The 21,180-nt window shown below is 42.9% G+C and overlaps 1 protein-coding gene across 18 annotated transcripts in view; it reads right to left on the bottom strand.

Annotated features, from left to right (window-relative positions):
- Positions 1-21,180, bottom strand: part of SCRIB (scribble planar cell polarity protein) — a 278,513-nt gene that overhangs the window by 144,005 nt on the left and 113,328 nt on the right. For all 18 annotated transcript variants that reach the window (XM_073632382.1, XM_073632388.1, XM_073632384.1 and 15 more), the window contains exons 12-15: positions 20,021-20,148; positions 16,806-16,925; positions 13,547-13,717; positions 7,463-7,810 (exon numbers count right to left, since the gene is read on the bottom strand). In XM_073632382.1, the coding sequence (XP_073488483.1) occupies positions 7,463-7,810; positions 13,547-13,717; positions 16,806-16,925; positions 20,021-20,148 (767 nt within the window). The remainder of the gene's footprint in view (positions 1-7,462; positions 7,811-13,546; positions 13,718-16,805; positions 16,926-20,020; positions 20,149-21,180) is intronic.

Genomic DNA, 21,180 nt, shown 5'->3' with positions numbered 1-21,180 from the left:
TACCCCCCCCCCCATTACCAAGCAGCTAGTTAGGGGAGGTACCGAGAACAAAGGAGGAGCCAGGAGCGCTGGCAGGCGGGGGGGACCCAAGAAGAGGATGAATGGTTTTGCACAGAGCGGCCAAATCCTCCTACTCAGGTAAGTAGAACATGTTTGTTGTATAGTGAACCTTTAATATCACTTAAAAAAAAGATTCTTCTTCAAATGAAAATATATTATTCCAAAATTTAGGGTTCAGACATTTGGGTTTTATCACCTATGGTGCCAGCTCCTCTCTAGCAGGTCAGTGCACATCCGGCCTGACAAAACCATTCAGCTGATATGATGCAATGAGGCTTACCCTGCTCTGCATGCTGAAGTGATATAGAATATTATATATATATATATATATATATATATATATATATATATATATATATATATATATATATATATATATATATATATATATATATATATATATATATATATATATATATACATACACATACACAGTGGGGACGGAAAGTATTCAGACCCCCTTACATTTTTCACTCTTTGTTATATTGCAGCCATTTGCTAAAATCCTTTTAGTTCATTTTTTTCCTCATTAATGTACACACAGCACCCCATATTGACAGAAAAACACAGAATTGTTAACATTTTTGCAGATTTATTAAAAAAACTGAAATATCACATGGTCCTAAGTATTCAGACCCTTTGCTGTGACACTCATATATTTAACTCAGGTGCTGTCTATTTCTTCTGATCATCCTTGAGATGGTTCTACACCTTCATTTGAGTCCAGCTGTGTTTGATTATACTGATTGGACTTGATTAGGAAAGCCACACACCTGTCTATATAAGACCTTACAGCTCACAGTGCATGGCAGAGCAAATGAGAATCATGAGGTCAAAGGAACTGCCTGAAGAGCTCAGAGACAGAATTGTGGCAAGGCACAGATCTGGCCAATGTTACAAAAACATTTCTGCTGCACTTAAGGTTCCTAAGAGCACAGTGGCCTCCATAATCCTTAAATGGAAGACATTTGGGATGACCAGAACCCTTCCTAGAGCTGGCCGTCCGGCCAAACTGAGCTATCTGGGGAGAAGAGCCTTGGTGAGAGAGGTAAAGAAGAACCCAAAGATCACTGTGGCTGAGCTCCAGAGATGCAGTCGGGAGATGGGAGAAAGTTGTAGAAAGTCAATCATCACTGCAGCCCTCCACCAGTCGGGGCTTTATGGCAGAGTGGCCCGACGGAAGCCTCTCCTCAGTGCAAGACACATGAAAGCCCACATGGAGTTTGCTAAAAAAACACCTAAAGGACTCCAAGATGGTGAGAAATAAGATTCTCTGGTCTGATGAGACCAAGATAGAACTTTTTGGCCTTAATTCTAAGCGGTATGTGTGGAGAAAACCAGGCACTGCTCATCACCTGTCCAATACAGTCCCAACAGTGAAGCATGGTGGAGGCATCATCATGCTGTGGGGGTGTTTCTCAGCTGCAGGGACAGGACGACTGGTTGCAATCGAGGGAAAGATGAATGCGGCCAAGTACAGGGATATCCTGGACGAAAACCTTCCCCAGAGTGCTCAGGACCTCAGACTGGGGAGAAGGTTTACCTTCCAACAAGACAATGACCCTAAGCACACAGCTAAAATAATGAAGGAGTGGCTTCACAACAACTCCGTGACTGTTCTGGAATGGCCCAGCCAAAGCCCTGACTTAAACCCAATTAAGGATCTCTGGAGAGACCTAAAAATGTCTGTCCACCAACGTTTACCATCCAACCTGACAGAACTGGAGAGGATCTGCAAGGAGGAATGGCAGAGGATCCCCAAATCCAGGTGTGAAAAACTTGTTGTATCTTTCCCAAAAAGACTCATGGCTGTATTAGATCAAAAGGGGGCTTCTACTAAATACTGAGCAAAGGGTCTGAATACTTAGGACCATGTGATATTTCAGTTTTTCTTTTTTAATAAATCTGCAAAAATGTCAACAATTCTGTGTTTTTCTGTCAATATGGGGTGCTGTGTGTACATTAATGAGGGAAAAAAAAGAACTTAAATGATTTTAGCAAATGGCTGCAATATAACAAAGAGTGAAAAATTTAAGGGGGTCTGAATACTTTCTGTCCCCACTGTATATATATATATATATATATATATATATATATATATATATATATATATATATATATATATATATATATATATATGATTTGATTGACAGCAGCAAGAGCCAATGGCTCCTGTCGCTCTCAATCTGCCCTGTCAGGAGGGAGAGAGCTGCTGTTCTCAAGCACAGCGCCAGATCAAGATCAGGCTCAGGTAAGTACAAGGTGGGGGCTGGTAACTGGGGGGGGGGGGAATACTGTGGCACAGAAGGTGGCTGAGAATGCATTCAGGTAAACAACCTCAAGCCTTTAGAACCACTTTAATCACGCCTTAAACTGCAGCCGAGAAAAAAAAAAAAAAAAAAAGTAATATGTTGCAGCTTTTTCCAGTCCTTAGGTGTGGTGGCTGCATTACTTTTCTTTTACCTGGTGATCCCGCCTACAACACATTTTATGTCCTAGGATGACAACACTCACCATCCTGTATCTATGGAGCAGCAGCGCCCCTCCTAGGACAGAAAACATATTAGGACTACAGAATAGCTACCTTTCCCCCTTAATCTTCATAACATATGGGGAGGGGGGGCAGATTTTCTGTAATCCAGATAGAACTAGGAACAATGTAACTCCTATCGGTCAGTCACAGGTAGCAAAACACAAGAAGTGATCGGCTCACTGGATTTCTGGCAGAACCATCAGGTATCTCGCACTTATCGAGCAGATATAAAAATAAATGTTTTCTGTAGTATGTTTAAAGTATAACCAAAAGGCAAAACTTTTTTTTTTTTTTAGTTTTAGATGGAGTTGAGATGGATTTAACCCCTATTTGTTTTTCCATTGCTGTCTATGCCCCCTTTAAGGAGATTCACCCTCAATATGTGTCCTGTTTACCATTTATCATTGAAAGTAAAAAACTCAAATTTTGGGTTGTCCCCAGAAAAGTATTAGAGGGGAAATCTTCCAATAGGGACACTAGTTCTGGTGACCTGGTGGGCTACAAAGTATGCCCTTAAATTTGTATCCCGTTTTGGCTATGGGACAGGAAGGTATATCTCCCCAATGGGACACAGATGACAAAATAAAATCTGACAGGGGTTATAACCCTTGCTTACACTATCGAAAATGAAAAAAAAAAGTTTTGCACTGTAGTTCTACTTTGACATACCAAAATAAGAGAAGCTCATAGTTCTGTACACGCAATCGGACATTCAGACAATGAAATCCTGGTATATATTACCGACGGATATTGTCTCAAACTTGTCTTGCATACACACGGTCGCACAAATGTTGTCGGAAATTCCGATCGTCAGGAACGCGACGACGTACAACACGTACGACGAGCCGAGAAAAATGAAGTTCAATAGCCAGTGCAGCTCTCCTGCTCGATTCCGAGCATGCGTGGAATTTTGTGCGTCGGAATTGTGTACACACGATCGGAACTTTCGACAATGGATTGTGTTGTCGGAAAATTTGAGAACCAGATCTCAAATTTTTGTTGTCGGAAATTCCGGCAAAAAAAATGTCCGATGGAGCCTACACACGGAATTTCAGACAAGCTCCCATCGAACATTTGTGGTCGGAAAATCCGATCGTGTGTACGCGGCATTAGGATTCACATGTACTTTAAGTAGCCGAGGATATGGGACCAAAGTTGGCAAGGGCATCGTGGCCGGCATGAACAATTTAACTAATGTCCCACTGCAAGGAGAACAGCTAAACGTGTTCTGTGGTTGTATATAGCATTAAAATAAACTAGACTGGAGTTCTTCTTTAAATTTGGACTTTCACACCCCAAAACTGTGTATTATTTCTACGGTCAGATGCACCACGAGACATGAAAACGTGTGACAAAAAAAGCAGCATGATTACATAATGACAATATGGACGGACTCTGCTGGGACATCTCCTTCCCTGAAAGAGCAGAAAAGCGAGGCAGCACTGGAGACAACATGGCAATCTGTTTAGTTGATTTCTTTCAATGTTGCAGCAGTTAAAAGCGCAGCGCAAAGCAAGCTGGGTGTATTAAGGGAAAAAAGGATGGCAAAGCAGTGGGGGGGGGCGAGGGGGGCTGGATGAATTGGGGGGTAATTTACACACCAAAAAAAAAGGGAAAGACTATACTTTGCCACAGTGTCCATACTTACATTACAGATTCTTCAGCCAGTGGCGCAGCACAAAGTTCTCAGACCCTGAATGTAAATTCAGAACCACCCCCCAGATACACCAATCAACCCTCACCTGTGTTTCTACTTGATAATATCATGTGGGGCTTACAGGATAAATAAAATTTCAATTTTTTTTTTTTTTTTATTTTGATGGCAACACAGCTTTATTTTTACAGCAGTATATATTAGTGGTTTTGTTGAGAAAATGGAAGACTATATCTCAACAAGCCCTGGAACTACAAGACCCAGCATTTCCTGGAAATCTCACGGTCTTTGAGCCTGCATGTATCTACATGGAGTTAAAGAATACATTTCATCAGTAATAACTACCGATTCATATCAAAATATAGAAACCACAATTCTTATTTTTATGGCTGTCGGCACCTTCCCCTGTATGAAGCCCAATTTGTGGATGTTCCCCTTTGTGGAGCTCAGGCTACTACCTCCCTCTACTGTGTCACAAAGTACTGTCGCACTAACACGCTCCCTCCTCCTGCTCTAGTCGCAATTAAGGATGAGTTCGCACAGAGCCCGCCAGGAAGTCGGCACTGCGCTGCGCTAATCACAGGCAGTGAGACATTTCCCGCTCTCTGCAGCCGCGCATCAGGACAATGTCTCACTGCCTGTGATTAGCGCAGTGCCGACTTCCTGGCGGGCTCTGCATGTGGGCTGTGTGAACACGCCGGAGCTCATCCTTAGTAGCAACGGTGCTGATTTTGGGCATGTGGCTGCTACCAGAGACAATCACTGTCAGTAAACCCTAATTAGGTATTCATTACCTACTGAGCACCATGGTTGAACAGCGGTGAGGGGAGGGAGGTGTGCTGTCAACCATGCTAGCTTAGCATCAACGGCAATGATGAAAATGCAACAAAGTGTTCTATGTACTTTGTCCCTGGAGGACTGAAAAAAAACAAAGGATGTGCATGATGATCTGTAAGGTGACCTTACACTGGACCCCCTTCCCCATCCCGCCCAGTCCCGCTGTACCAGATTGCCGCAATCCCCCGCTGTCAGACACTGAAAAGTCGCCTCACCAGTCTGGGGAATTGAAATCCTACTGGCTCTCTTTCCTATCCGTGCTGACAGTACAGGCTAGACAGCTTCTGATTGGTCAGTGCAATCCATGTGATGGTGATGACCAATTAGAATCCCTGTAATCCGTACTGGCTAAGCAATAGGGACAAGAGAGATTAAAGTGATTGTAAAGTTTCTTTTTTTTCCCTATAAAAATAATCTTGATCTTGGCCCCTCCCTCCTATTGAATGCCCCCACAGCAAGCAGTTTGCTATGGGGGCACCCGAGCCGAGTCACAGCTCCCTGTGTCCATTCAGACATGGAGCCCCGACCCGGGCCCGCCTCCCTCTCTTATATGATTGGTTAGCTGATTGCGTTGATTGACAGCAACGGGAGCCAATGGCACTGCTGCTTTGTCTCCGCCAATCAGGAAGGAGAATCTCGGATGTCTGAGACACAGGTGGACATCACTGGACAAAGAGGGACCTCAGGTAAGTGTTCGGGGGGCTGCACACAGAAGGCATTTTATCTTAATGTATAGAATGCATTAAGATAGAAAACGTTCTGCCTTCAAAACCCCTTCAAGCCATGGTGGTTTCAAATCCCAGTACCTCTATCTAAACTGGCTTTTCGATATTTGACAACGGGGGGGATCGTGGCAATCTGGTACAGTGGGACCGGGTGGGATGGGGAGGGGGTCCAGTGTAAGGTCACCTTACAGATTTTCTGCAAAGGTGAACTTACACTTGAAAAAAGGAGAACTATGGCCAAAATTCTTTTGGTTCCATTTCTCCTGTGGGTCACAGGAGCGCACTTCGTTCTGCACTCCTGTGACCCCTATTCAGCCGACAGCAGGCTAAAGCCCGCTGTGGGCTGACATCGCTGAGCTGGTCCAGACTCGGGAGGGATCCTGATTTTAATGTCGGGATCCTCCCAGATTCCTGACCAGCAGCTGACTCAACCTCACAGTGCACTGAGCCAGCCGCTCCTGCCCCCTGCACTGCCTAGCACTACAGTGAGCACTGGAGGGGCGGAGTAGAGAGCCCGGGACTGACAGTCAACGGCTCTCTGCTTACTGAAGACTGAGAACTGAGCGATCAGTGGTCTTTGATCGCTCAGGTTCTCGGTCTTAGAGGCAAGCAGGGGACAGATGCAGCAACATAATGAGGCTGCATCCACCCAGGTGAGTATGTGTGCTTGTTTTTTTTAAAATCCCAAACTTTTTAATCTGAAACAGAAAGGTAACCTAATTCTGGCTAGCACATACAAAGAAATTTAGCTGAATAAAACTCATGTGAAATAAAAAAAAAAATCATTTGCTTAGATGCAGTAACCAACCCCTTTTATTTTTTAGTTCAATAAATCCGCCCAACCAATCTGTCGTTTTTTTCTGCTGCCCTTTTTCCTGCTACGTTCCAGAGTAAGCCTATCACCTCTTGCTATGTGCAGGAAGGGGAAGTTTGCCCTGCAAAACTTCCACAATGTGCAGCCCTGCCCCCCCCCCCACACCGACCTCTCTTTTACAACTTGCCTAATATTCTGGTAGGATTTTTATATATGAAAAGTTGTGCATGTTGGGAGAAGATACAACAGCTGACAGAACAGCTCTCTAGTGTCCCTTCATCATGCCAGGGGCTCATTTGGTGCCCCCTTTGTGACCAGGCCCAGTTAGAACTGTGACCACTGGGAGCTCTACTGCTACGCCACTGTCTTTAGCTTCTGCAATGTGAATTGAGATTTGTTTTTTTTTTTTACTTTTAGTCCAGCGATTACTGTCCAATTTTTTTTTACAATCAAGTTTTATTAAACAAGTCACAATAAGGCAGCATGAAGAGTCTTAATCTGAACAAAATGTTATATATTAAAAAGGGCATCCTGAGATATAAATGAGAAAAAAAGGGAAGTACATGACATGGGAGAGGGAGGGGGGGGGGGTTAGGCTATCCTAGGCAGGCATAGAAGAAGGGGGGGGGGGGGGTTCTCGGAAATGTGTCAGCTGATGTGAGCCTGGGGTTCAGGACACACGCTGCATAGGATTAAAACGCAGCCACTGCGTGCGATTGCTGCACCCATCACCCTTGTCCATGACTTCAACCAAAAAAAGGGTTGGAACGTGGCACGATCCTCACCCGCTCTTATCCACGTTGGTCATAAAGTGTGTGAAGAAATCAGACATTTCATACCTTGACATTCTGCTGAGCACTGTTCCTCTCCTCTCTAGTCCCCGGTTCCCAGTCCTTGTCCTCCTCTTCCTCTTCTCCGTCGTCTTCATCCTCAGCCTCCTGCGAGCGCCTCATAAATCCCTGACCATGTCCTTCCTCATTCTCTGGCAGTTCACAGGAGGCCTGTCCCTGCAGTAAAGCCACCACGGCTTCTGTATTTGGCAGTTTTGTGATCTTCGAGTGCTTCTTGTAGTGCGGCGTGTCTTTACGGATCAGGCGCTTCTTTTCCGGACATACCCTATCTTCGTCATACTCATCCTCCTCCTCGTCGCAGTGCACCAGAGTCTCCTCTGCAAAGTGTACCGAGTGCTGCCAAAAAAAAAAAAAAAAAAAAAAAAGCAAGATGGCTGAGCGGAAAAAAAAAAAAAGAATTCACAATATATATGCTTACTGCTTAGTGACTATTAGGTTCGGTTCACACTACTGCGACCTGAAAGTTGCTGTATATGTACAGCGGCTCCTTTAAGAGCCATAGTAGGCGTGCACCCGCTGCACAGCGGGGGGGACCCGATGCGTGTGACCGCCGGGCACCCGAGCCAGAACGGGGATTTGTGTGTGCAAAACACACAAATCCCTGTTCTGACAGGGGGAGGAGAAACAGATTGTCTGTTCCTACTAAGTAGGAACGACGATCTGGCTCCTCCTCTAGTCAGTCACATGCCCTCACAGTTAGAACACACACTAGGGAACACATTTAACCCCTTGATCGCCCCTTAGTGTTAACCTCTTCCCTGCCAGTGACATTTACACAGTAATCAGTGCATTTTTATAGCACTAAATCGCTGTATAAATGTCAATGGTCCCGTCAAAAGTGTCCGATGTGTCCGCCGCAATGTCGTAGTCCCGCTAATTGGCCATTACTAGTAAAAAAAAATTATAATAATAATAAAAAAAGGCATAAAAATATTCCCTATTTTGTAGACGCTATAACTTTTGAGCAAACCAATCAATATACGCTTATTGCGATTTATTTTTACCAAAAATATGTAGAACTGATGAAGAAATTTGTTTTTTAAAAACATTTTTGGAGATATTTATTATAGTAAAAAGTAAAAAAATATATAGTTTATTTCAAAATTGACGCTCTTTTTTGTTTATAGCGCTAAAAATAAAAACCGCAGAGGTGATCAAATACCACCAAAAGAAAACTCTATTTGTGAGAAAAATAAAGGACGTCAATTTTGCTTGGGTACAGCGTCGCACGACCGCATAATTTTCATTTAAAGCGACGCAGTGCCAAATCACAAAAAAATGCTCTGGTCATTAAAGGGGTAAAACCTTCTGGGCACAAGTCGGATAGAAGTCGCCTTGAAGTAGTACAGGAACCTTTTTTAAAGTCGGAGCAACTTCAGTAGTGCCAATTAAAGACAGCTCCCATTGACTAACCTGGGATTTCACATATCATGGGACTTACTTGTGTTGGTCTATTACATAAAAATCCCAAGTTGCGGGAGTGTGAACTGAGCCTTAAAGTTTAGGGATCAGCAAATATTGTCTAAATACAAGAGTCATGTGTATTCTTCCTTGAATCTCTGGGTGTTTTGTGTATTTCTTCCAGATCTGTGCAATAATCCAGTGCAAGACTTCCTGTAATAAAGACCAATCACTGCTGCCCCCTTTCCTTGTGCAGGGTGACTGGTCTTGCCTCCGCCCCCTCCTGTAGTTTTTTTATGCAGGCAGCCTGTAGTGGGTGGAGCCTGCAGGGCCCCTCCCACAGATCTCTGCACAGGCTGTGTACAATACAGTTATGATGTCACGGCTACTTCTAAAAGGCAACATCTTGGTTGGTTTGCAAAAGCATTTAGTGCACACACAGTGGATTTATAATGTGACCATTGAGAAGTATATTTAAATTTCCATGCCCAGAGTTCAGCTTTTAACCTCTCTATGAAGGTTAAACAAATCTTGATGCCTGAACACACAGTTTTGCAACTCTGACATCTGTTACTGAGGGCAAGCCACAGATGATTTGATTTTCTTTCCTTTCAACACAAATGGAAGGAAAGAAAATCGCAGGATTCCGCCCCACAGTGCTATTGTATTCTGCTGCCCAGCAGCAATTGCAGGTATATAATCCGAAAGGCTGGTTGTACCCAAGTCGATCAATGGATCGACTTGGGTACAACCAGCCTGCCCATAGATGGAATGAATCTTGGCCAATTCCTACTGAACCGGCTATGTTTCGTTTCATCTATGACCAACCACTGACCAAGTGTTACTATGCCCAAAAACAGTAAAATCAGTCGGTTTATGCAATAAAGCATGCTTGTTATACTCACTGAGGAACCTAAGGGGTTAATCTAAAAGGCTGTGATCCTGTTTCCTCCGAACCACCCCTTCTTCCAGAGTCCCCAATCCATCTCCTGATAGTACAGAGCCTTGGGGACACACTGCACATGCTCACTTTGGTGTGTATTGCTAGAGGTTTTTTTTTTTTTCCCCCTTGGTTTCTTGTGATTCAGCACAGGGCCAATCAGCACTGACCAGACAGAGGGTCAGGGGTCCTGTATCCTCATAGGACAATCAGGGAAGAATGAAAACTCCTCCTACAAGCTTTAATCAGACACTGATAGAAGTCACAAGACTGCTACAGTGCCTTGAAAAAGTATTCATACCCCTTGAAATTCACCACATTTTGTCATGTTACAACCAAAAAACATAAATGTATTTTATTGGGATTTTATGTGATAGACCAACACAAAGTGGAACATAATTGTGATGTGGAAGGAAAATGATAAATGATTTTCAAACTTTCTTTTTTTTTACAAATATATGAAAAGTGTGGGGTACATTTGTATTCAGCCCCCTTTACTCTGATACCCCTAAAAGAAATCTAGTGGGAACCAATTGCCTTTAGAAGTCACCTCCTTAGTAAATAGAGTCCACCTGTGTGTAATTTAATCCCAGTATAAATACAGATGTTCTGTGAAGCCCTCAGAGGTTTGTTAGAGAACCTTAGCGAACAAACAGCATCATGAAAGCAGGGTTAGGGTATTAAAAAATAACCCAAGCTTTGAACATCTCACTGAGCTCTGTTCAATCCCGGTGACAATTGGATTTTGAAAATTTTGGTGGAAACAAAGATTGGCGATAAAGCTTCAATGGAGACACCTTTTTCCCATATTAACTCTTACAGGAGAGAATTTCCCATCCTAGGGGTAGATTTCATCTCACTTCCTGTTGTCTCCTTCTGTTTGTAAGTACGAGTCGCATTTAAGTCGGATGTATGCAACTCTGGGACTGCCTGTATACTGACCATGATCTTTGACCCTAACTTGCCCCCCCCCCCCCCCCAACTCTAAGCCTGACCTAGCTATTTTTTCCTCTTTCATTACTAGGCCTCTTGCACAATGCTGACTAAAAACGCTCAGTTTGCAGTTATACAGCATTTTTTTTCTTTACTGTTCTAAAATGCAGCCCATTAATTACAATGTGTCTGTACTCACAGGCGCATAAGCGCTGCGTTTTTGATCAGTAGAGAAAAAACCTGCCAAAATCCAAGTTGCCCGTCAGTATTCTGCGTCAATACGCGCAAAAACACCTAAAATAAATCGCCAGAAATACGTCCAGAATTACGGATGTTCAAACATCAGTAACTTTGTGCAAGAGGCTTTATTTTTTATTTACACTTTCCTCCTCTAGTAAGGGGAAAAGGATACAAAACATCATATAATGTATCTTGTATGTAACACAATGTATCTTTTTTTCTTTATTTAAAGAGGCTAAAACAAGACAGGGGTGGGCTGTACAAGTGACTGATCACTGCGATCGCCAATCAGGGGCTATCATTGCGATTGTTAGGACGAGACCCAGAGCTTGGTCAATTGTCCTGGGAGTGCGTTGGGCAGCGCGCCATCAGTACAAAACACAGAGGCGAATACATGCCACCCCACAGATAAAGACCCACTTCCGTGGGGCCGCATGTATACATACCTCCGTCAGGAAGGAATTACGATGCATTGCACAGCAGTATCTAGTCTATAGAGCTACCAATCATCAAAATGGAAATCGATGGGAAACTCCTGTTCTGGTGACGATAGTCTAAAATGGCATTTCCACTCACTTCCTGTTGTGTTTACACAACAGGAAGTGAAGGGGAATCTCCCCAGTGGTAAATAGATGGTTAAAAAGCACACATTACGTAAGTGTTTTAACCGATATCTGCTCTATTCAAATGTAAAAAATTTTTGGTGTGAGATGTATATTAAGTTACCTTAAAATGAATGCAAAGGTTTTTTTTTTTTAACCACTTCCGGAACGCCCGCCGTCATTATACCTCGTTACTTTGGCGTTGAATATCGTTGTTATGGCAGCAGATAGCTGGCATAGCCCAAGTTTTTTTTTGTAAAACTACGAGCGGTCCGCTTTGATAAAAGCGGTCTCTGCAGTGGATTCGCTGTAAGATCACTTTTGACGGTGGCAGGAGAGGTGCCCACCCCCCTCCCTCTGCATCCCGGTCATCTCCGCCGCTTACCGGAGCCGTCGATAGCGGCGGAGACAATCAGGTCCTTTCCCCTCTGAGGCTGGTAGTCAAGCGAGGGAATGATGGCCCCCCCACACCATTGTATGACGGAATCGACTCCATACTATTGGATGACGGAAGCTACGTCAAAACGTCACTTCCGCCCAATGGTCTTAAAAGGGGAAAAATTTTTATATTAAAAAAAAAAAAAAAAAACACGACTTTTTTTTTTAATCATTGCATTTTAGTGTAAATGTGAGGTCTTTTTGACCCCAGAACTCACAAAGAGGTCCTGTCATGCTTTTTTTCCTATTACAAGGTATGTTTACATTCCTTGTAATAGGAATAAAAGTGATCCAAACTTTTTTTTTTTTTTTTTTTAAAGGGACAGTGTAAAAATAAAAGTAGAATAAAGAAAAAAAAACTAAATAAAAATTAAAGTGCCCCATCCTGTCCTGCCTTTCCCAAAAAAAAATTGCATTTGCAAGACCGCTGCACAAATGCGGTGTGACAAAGTATTTCAACGATCTCCATTTTAATCTCTAGGGTGTCTGAAAAAAAATATTTATATATGTTTGGGGGTTCTAAGTAATTTTCTAGCAAAAAAAATAAATAATTTTGACGTGTGAAAAATAGCCCCGGTCCTTAAGTGGTTAAACAAACATGTTACACTGACCTGGTCTGTGTAATGGTTTTGCGCAGAGCAGTCCCCATCCTCTTATTCTCGGGGTCCCCTGTTAGCGATCCTGGCTCCTCCTACTTGCTGAGTGCCCCCCCCCCATAGTAAGCCGCTTGCTATAAAGGGCACTCAATGCAGGCTTGCTCCTGAGCCGCTCTCTGTGTGTCCATTTTATTTTTTTTTCTCAGCACCTACTGTATATCTGCTGTATTCATCTTTCACTTCCTCCTCCCTGGCCGCGGCCCATCGCATCATTTCCTGTTTGCAATGCCTTCTGGGAAGGGGCGGCAACTTCCTCTGACACTGCCGTTGCTATGGAAACCTGACCTGAAACCTATTGCACTGCTTGTGCTGCACTGAGCATGTGCGGGAAACTCGCAAGAATGAGATCCAGGAAGAAATACAGTTTGGCTTCAGATGCCCACACTTAAGATGGCCACGGCCTGCTGCAAGTTTATAAAATAACAAACTACTGCTATAAACTAATAAAACAGACCTTAGTTTACAGACTAATTTTACTAGAATACATTAAGCTTGTGTATTATAGGGGTATTTTTTATTTAAAAAGTATAATTTCGGCCGGAACACCACTTTAATAAAAACATGTTTTGGCATTTTAGCAGCCAAAAAAAAAAGTATATATATATAAGCAGACAATCTTGAAAATTTTGACAAACCATCTTACAGGTTGTAATGACCTGAATCAGTGTTGTCAATTGGCAGGCACGTGACCGACATCTCTCTGCCAAAAGGGGAGGAGAACTAAAGTGGCAGCCTGTGCTTGAATGCCCGTCTTCTAAAACCCTATATAACACAGATGTCGTATCTAAAGCAAAAGGCAATGTTCATTTACTTGTCTTGGGGCAGAGTTATTTTAGCACAATGCTTTATTGGTCACAATTACCTCCATGTACTCCACCTCCATGTCATCCGCTGGGTTCTCTTCCTCCTCTTCTGGCTCATCTACTTTCACCTCCACCAGGTTCTGACGTTCGTCGTGGTAGCCGGCGGACACGGTGCTGCCGCTGCGCTGAGACTCGCCACTCTGTGAAGAGCCACCACTGAGACGCTTCTCCTGAGGGGGACAGACGACACATGAACATCCAGGATACATGGTCTACAAAAGCGTTTATCAATGTGCGAGAGAAGCATACTGCGATTTGAGTGGGATATTGCAAAGCCTGTTTTTTAAAAGCAGGGCAGCCATGTAGAAAAATGAAAATCACTGAAGAACAACCACTTTAGCCTGGGACTGAAAGACTCGGCATTCTTGGGCTTAACAGAACATTTTGGAAAACAAATGTACACCGATTGGAAATTCACATTGTAGGTAAACCGGGGTGAGGAAGTAACAGGTAGAAGATGGCCTCATGCCACCCCTCTCTGCTGAATGGATATCACTCACCTAACGAATACAATTTCTAACTTCTCCATCAAATCATCCCCACACACTAAAGCCCCATACACACTATGAAATTTTCTGCTGATTTTTGTCTTCAGATTTACTAAAACCATATATGAGTTCAAACCTTAAGAGTTTCAATTTGTATGCAATCAGGCAGGCCTTTGCACTACATGGTTTTTTGGAGGGCCACCCAAAAAAAAAAAAAAAAAAATTACATCAAAAATCTTAAAAAAAAAAAAAAAAAAAAAAAAAATTTAACCTACCTGAAACCCTTGTTTCTATTCAGTCTTCCTAATCTGCCTCTTCCTATTGCGTGGCGCTTCCTCCTCTTCGGCGAGCGGCCCCGTTGCCTTCTGGGAACGGTTTGTGCCCCAGAAAACCACGGGGCCATTCACGAAGCGCCGCGTGACTCGCGCCATGCGCAGTACGAAACGGGTAGTGAAGCCGCAAGGCTCCACTGCCCATTTCCCTTCGTTAAGATGGAGGCGCCGGCAGCCGATCCGATAGACGGATCGGCCCCGGGGGGCCGACATCGCGGGCTTGCTGGACAGGTAAGTGTCCTTATTAAAAGTCAGCAGCTACAGTGTTTGTAGCTGCTGACTTAAAAAAAAAAAAAATATTGCGGCCAGAACCTCCTCTTTAAATCTGAAGACAAAAATCAGCAGAAAATCTGATAGTGTGTATGGGGCTTTACTGTGTCACTTGGCTAGTCAGTTTAGACTGCCACCAATTTCAAAATGATCTGATTTTTTTTCCCTTAAAATGGTCCATTTTCTCAGTTTATGAAATCATTGCATTCTGTCTTCCTGTAGAGTTTTACACAGCGCCCCCAACTTTTTTGGAATTAGGGTTGTAAATTTACAAAACGTATGCAACGGAGAGCTCTACATTTATTACAATGTGACAGAAAGGAGAAAAAGGAAAACTAAAAATGATTTTTGGTTGTGGTGTAGGAATATTTTTTTTATTTATTGATGTCGACTAGTGCAATATGGCAGACAGGATTAGGCAACAGGAGAAGATATATTAAATGTGTAGAAAGAAAACTAAAGCGCTGATGTGGATACTCTATATATTAGGTGAGAAATCACCAAAATGGTGTGTGCTGCGACCCTTGAAAAAGTCACGTGACGCAACGTGTCGGGAGGCGGAGTCAGTGACAACATCGCAAGTGTTCGTTAGCACAGCGGCTGCTGTATGAGCGGTGTCTAAGCTCTGACTATTGTATCACAAGTGCTCTAGCTACGATCTAAATGTGAGTGGAATATATTGATTGTACAGACCCTTATTTTTTTTAATCATTGCGCAATGATGGGTTTTCTCTTATTTTTACATGTGAATCATCATTTAACTGTGAATCTGAATGGAGTAACAAGCAAGTTTAAAAGGCATTGGAATGGACATTTTGTTGCAGGACAGACCTTGATTAGGATTAGTAGGCAATTTATTATTGCATATACACTTGTCACCATTTATTTTTAGGGGATATGCGATCCCCATTTTTTTGTGTATTATTTTACACATATTCACTATACTGATTGTGTAACTTTTATCACCGCGTTGTATATCTATTTATCATGTTATAGGTTTATTATATGCACCAATTCTAATAGGGTGGGGGGTTGAAACGAGCACACTAACGTTTATATTTCGAATAGGAGAAGATACTTGAGGGAAGGAGCAGGAAGGAAATGAGATACTAGCCTGTGAAGAGAGGGATTCAAGTGGTTGTAAATCCTTTACAACCACTTTTTGCTACAGGTAAGCCTATATTAATTAGGCTTACCTGTAGCTACCTAGGATATCTCCTAAACCTGCACGGTTTAGGAGATATCCCCTGTATTTGCATTATGCCGATGTCATCGGCACATGCGCACTGAAGCAAACTGAAGCAATGGCAGGTACGTGCCGTTGCTTCAGTTAGCCTGTGCCGTTACCGGCGGCTCCCGCGCAAGTGACGTAACCGCGGCTCCGGCCAATCACAGCGCCGGAGCCCGCGATACCCGGAAGTAACTCCGGGAGCGATGCCGGCCGCCGGAGTGGTGAACGTAGACCACTACTGGAGCTTCCATCTCAGGTAAGTAATTCATAATGAGCTAGTATGCAAAGCATACTAGCTCATTACAACCATGGTTTACAACCACTTTAAGGAGGAAGTAATATTAGAAGAAGGAATATAGAATGGAGACAGATAGTCAAGGAAAACTGGTTTAGAGATAAGATCGAGCAAGGAACAGTATTTTAGAAAAAAAGAAAATACGAAGTTTAAAAAAGAAAGGGTTTAAACTAAGAAGTTCATTACTGGATAAAAAAGTGAAGTTACAGTATACAGAAAGTTTTAAGAAAAATGGGAAAAGTTTTCAAAGCTAACATATTAAGGTTAATTTACTAAAGGAGTTGAGAATTATTATTAAGAAGCAGATATATAGGGCAAATAAAAAAAAGTTAAAAATTAAGTCAAATCTGCTCATATTTTCCATACCCCTCTCCTCCAATCAACATGCTGGGGACATTTTAAAAATCAAACCCTTTCTTTTTATTACCTTACCTTATTTAACCCCTTCCATACCGTAGTACGTCATATGACGTCCTGGGCTTTAGTGGGGATATCTGAATAATGGGTGCAGCTACTGGCATCATTCAGATATCATTTCTTTCAGCCTGGCGATTCCCTGCACCGTAAGATTAATCATAGCGGCTTGATCCCTCTTACAAGTGTGCTAGAATATCTGAACAGATAAAATGTTCCTTCAGTTACCTCATCGCTGGGGGATGCTGCATCTGGCTTGGTGGTGAAATGCTCATTCCTGCGATCCTCGATCCCCTTCTTCATCACCTTTAGTTCACTAGGGTGAGGCGTGGCCCTTCTCTGCAGACCCTGAAAAAAAGCCGTCACAAAGACCAACGCTGTGAATGTGAGCAGCCAATCTCCAGCATGTACAAATAATACAGGAAGAAATGCAGCTACAGACATTTTATTTATTTTTCTGATACAGATGTGTTAAGTTTCAGCTTGTACATTCATGGTGAAGTGCACTTTAAAACAAGTTGCACTTTTCTCCCCTGACCTAACCCACTGTCTCCCCTTCTATAGATTCGTACTTACCTCGCTCCAACAGCCACCCTTCTGCTGTTTGTTTACATCTAGTGGTTTAAGTCTTTACTGTCCTAGCCATGTGTTACAGTCCAACAGACTTCTATGGGACCGCCTCTGTCTCTGGCTTGGGGCACAGCCCTATGGCAGTCTATGGGGGGGCACTAATGTGCAAACGTGGCCAGGAGAGTGAACACTTGCACCGCTGGATGTAAACAAGAGAATCACAGCTGCTGGACTGAAGCAGGTTTACATCTGCGGAGGAGGAGGAGGGTTAGGGAAAAGGAGGAAAAAGGATGAGTGCACTTTGTTTTCAAGTGCAGTTATTCACTAATGTTTTAAAAACATTGTTTGGGTACCATTTTTTTTGCCACTGCATTATTTTAACGGAGAACTGCGCAGTCATGCAACCCTGTACACAAAATTGATCCCCCCCCCCCCCCCCAACAAATAGAGCTTTCTTTTGGTGGCATTTGATCACTGTTTTTTTGGGGGGTTTTTTTGGTGCTATAAGCAAAATAAGTCTGAAAAACAAACAATATTTTTTACTTTCGGCTATAACATATCCAATAATAAAAAATTAAAAAAATCTAAATTTCTTCATCAGTTTAGGCCAATATGTATTCTGCTACATATCTTTGGTAAAAAAAAAAACAAAAAAAAAAACCAAAACAATCCCAAGAGTATATTTATTATTTTACGCAAATGTTCTAGCATCTACAAACTATTATATATCTCTCTCTCTCTCTCTCTCTCTCTCTCTCTCTCTCTCTCTCTCTCTCTCTCTCTCTCTCTCTCTCTCTCTCTCTCTCTCTCTATATATATATATATATATATATATATATATATATATATATATATATATATATATTTTTTTTTTTTTTTTTTTTATCTATATCCATATCTATGGATAGATAGATATATACACACACACACACACTTTTTTTATTTAATACTAGTAATGGTGGTGAACAGTGGGACTGTGATAGTATCGCAGGCAGACACTATCCGACACTTTGTGATAACAAGCGACACTAATACAGTGATCAGCGCTAAAGAAAATGCACTGTCACTGTACTGATGACACTGGTTAGGAAAGGGGTTAACATCTAGGGCGATCAAAGGGTTAACTGTGTGCCTAGCCACTGTTTTTGTGTTTACAGTGTGCTGCTTTCACTAATCATCAAGGGATGTGCTTTGCAGGGAAACAAAATCCAGCACATCCACGCTGACGGGATGGAGCACTGCATTGTTTACATATGCAGAGTAATGTCCTGTGTCTCCTCGCCAATCAGCGGGTGCCGGCGGTCATCCATTGGCTGGCACCAACTGATCAGCTTTTTGCTGTGTCTAATCACAGCACAGCTAGCGGCGCGTGCGCCTCCTACCCAGAAGTGCCGAATCACATACTCCGTAAGTGATCCGGCACAGGAGATCTACTTTGCCGTCCCTAGAATGGCATTATGCAGTCAGCAAATGGTTAAACACACAGTGTTCAAGGTATTCGGGACCCATGTGATCTAGGTCAGCCTAGGCTTAAAGCGGGGGTCCACCTATTTATCGTTTTTTTTTTTTTGAGTTCATTCACAAACTTTTCTTCTCAGCATTACATACTCACATATTGTGTGTAATATGTCTGCCTGTGTCAGATTTTGTCGGAAAGAATAACTTATATTATTCACTGCAGGCGGTTTCCATCTTCATTGTGGGCATTTGAAGCCCACAAGCATTTATTTCCTGGATGTGGTGAATGCTGTGCTCCCAGCATTCACCGCTCATTCCCGCACATGCTCAGTGGCATCCTGGGAAGCCTGAGACTAGCTCCCAGGAGTCTGGGAGAGGCTAGAAACACGCCTACTCCCACGGGAGGAGAACCAGGAAGTGCAAAGAAGAATAGAAAAATAAAAGGTAATTACGGCGATTTAAATTTTTTTAAACGGCATGTCAGCATCTAGGCAAGGAAGAGAATACATACAGATATTGTTCAAAATTTGGGTGGAACTCCGCTTTAAGGCTGGGTTCACACCGCCGACGGATGCGGCTCCCAGCAGGGGTGCGGTGCGTCCCTATTCTCTGGGTCAGGGACGAACCAGGGACGAATTTTCGCCTGAATTTGTCTCTGACACGAAGCCAAAGACGTACAGCGCTCCTGTGCAAGCCGCTGAGCAGCCGCAATGGAGATATGTGTACCGGCTTCAGATATCGCAGGTCAAAATCTCCTGTCATGAGAATTGTAATGCGGAAAAATCTGCATCCAATTGGCATAGATGTGAACCCAGCCTCAATCCAGAGGGGACCCCAAAAGCTGTAGTCTTCTAATTCAAGTGACAGATATTTTGAAATAAAATAATAAAGTGATCACACTGACTTGAGCCCTAAAGTCTGTTTCACATGGGCTTCAGCTTGTATTAGAGCAGTGTGAACTGCAAGCTATGACAAAGCATTTGCAGAGATTACAGAAAGGTGTGCTGAAGCTTTTAAAGTACCATTTACCTCCAGTTTGTAAATGCTGAACACGGATCCTAATGGGACAGCTGATTGCCACTTTAAACAAGCTGCTAGCAGGCTTTAACATTTCTTAAAGCTGATGAAGCCTGCTAGCAAGCGTGTTTAAAGAGGCAATCCGCATTCCCATTCGGATCAGGATTAGTGCTCAGCATTTACAAACTGGAGTTAAACGGTACTTTAAAAGCTTGCTGAAATCTCTGCAAATGCTTTGTCGAAGCTTACTGTTCACACTGCTCTTATACAAGCGGAAGACCATGTGAAACGAGCTTTAATGATTTGTGTGTCGTCTTTATTGTATTATGGATCACATCATTATGGAGACTGAAAGACACAAAATTATATCATTTAACAATAAACAGCAACATTCTTACCCTCCTCTCTGCTGCAGCCTCGTCATCTTCATCTTCAGCTCGGGGATCCTCCTGGAACTGAATGACGCTGACGCGGTTGAGGTTTCCGTCTATCCAGCTGTCATCCATACTGTTTTGAAGTGGGCTCTCTGAAATCACATAAGTGTCATGAAGGCATTTATCTCTCTAAAGTCCATGTGAAAAAAACAAAAAAAAAAAGGAGAGGACACATGTTGGCACACTGTGGCTTTGTCATCACAATCTGCATCCCTCTGCCCTTCCATGATAAAGAAAGCAGACGTGGCCTACTAAAACCGTGCCTGAGCACTGTGTAGAGAAGAGAAACCGAAAAAAAGCTTCTGATCTTAAAACATTAATTTTTTTTTAATAACAAATATATAATACTTTTATTTTTTTTTATTACTTTAATTTAATTGTATTATTTTGCACAGAGCAGCCTTGATCCTCCTCTTCTGGTGTCCTCTGCCAGCACTCCTGATGACTTCTCTTCTCGGTGTGCCACCATAGGAAGCCACTTCGTATTGTGGCACACCTCCGGGCTCTGGCTCAGGTAAGTAGAAGGGGGGGGGGCTTAAAGTTACAGACAACATAAGCAAATTATGCAACATTTTAGCTTTTCACATGGCCAGCAAACCAGAACTGATGAAGGAGGAGTGGACTTGCTTTCGAAACGCGTTCTGATTGGCCGAACACAGTGATAGGCGGCTCCCAGGTTTACAGCTCCGGAACACCTTCATGCCGAGTAACCCAGCCGGCGTCTACCCGAGGTTCCTCAAGGCTTCAGCTCCCCACTCCTGGCTCACACATCATAGGGACATACTGGCAGTTTCTGTTCCCAGGCAGGACATGGCAAGCCCTCACCCACCGAGCGCTATGTGGGTGCAATTTATATTGTCAGTAGTTGCTTATCTCAATAAAATAATGCTGCACTAGGAATTGCCTGGCTATTCCCTTTCTTGCCTTTAATCGATGATAGAGAGAGAGTATCACCGCTCCAGATGGGTCAGACCAAAGTAAAATGCATCTTCTCCAGTCCAGAAGTCCAGGTGCTGGCAGTGCTGTAGCAGCAAATCATCAAAGGAAATTCTGGACAGCCGCCCTCCAAAAGAATTTTATATGCCTTTATTCAATAAAGTGTCATCCAAAATACAGGTCACAGC

Source organism: Aquarana catesbeiana, linkage group LG05, assembly GCF_042186555.1.
Source record: "Aquarana catesbeiana isolate 2022-GZ linkage group LG05, ASM4218655v1, whole genome shotgun sequence".
Classification (NCBI taxonomy): domain Eukaryota; kingdom Metazoa; phylum Chordata; class Amphibia; order Anura; family Ranidae; genus Aquarana; species Aquarana catesbeiana.
This window is presented reverse-complemented; position numbering and strand designations above follow the sequence as displayed.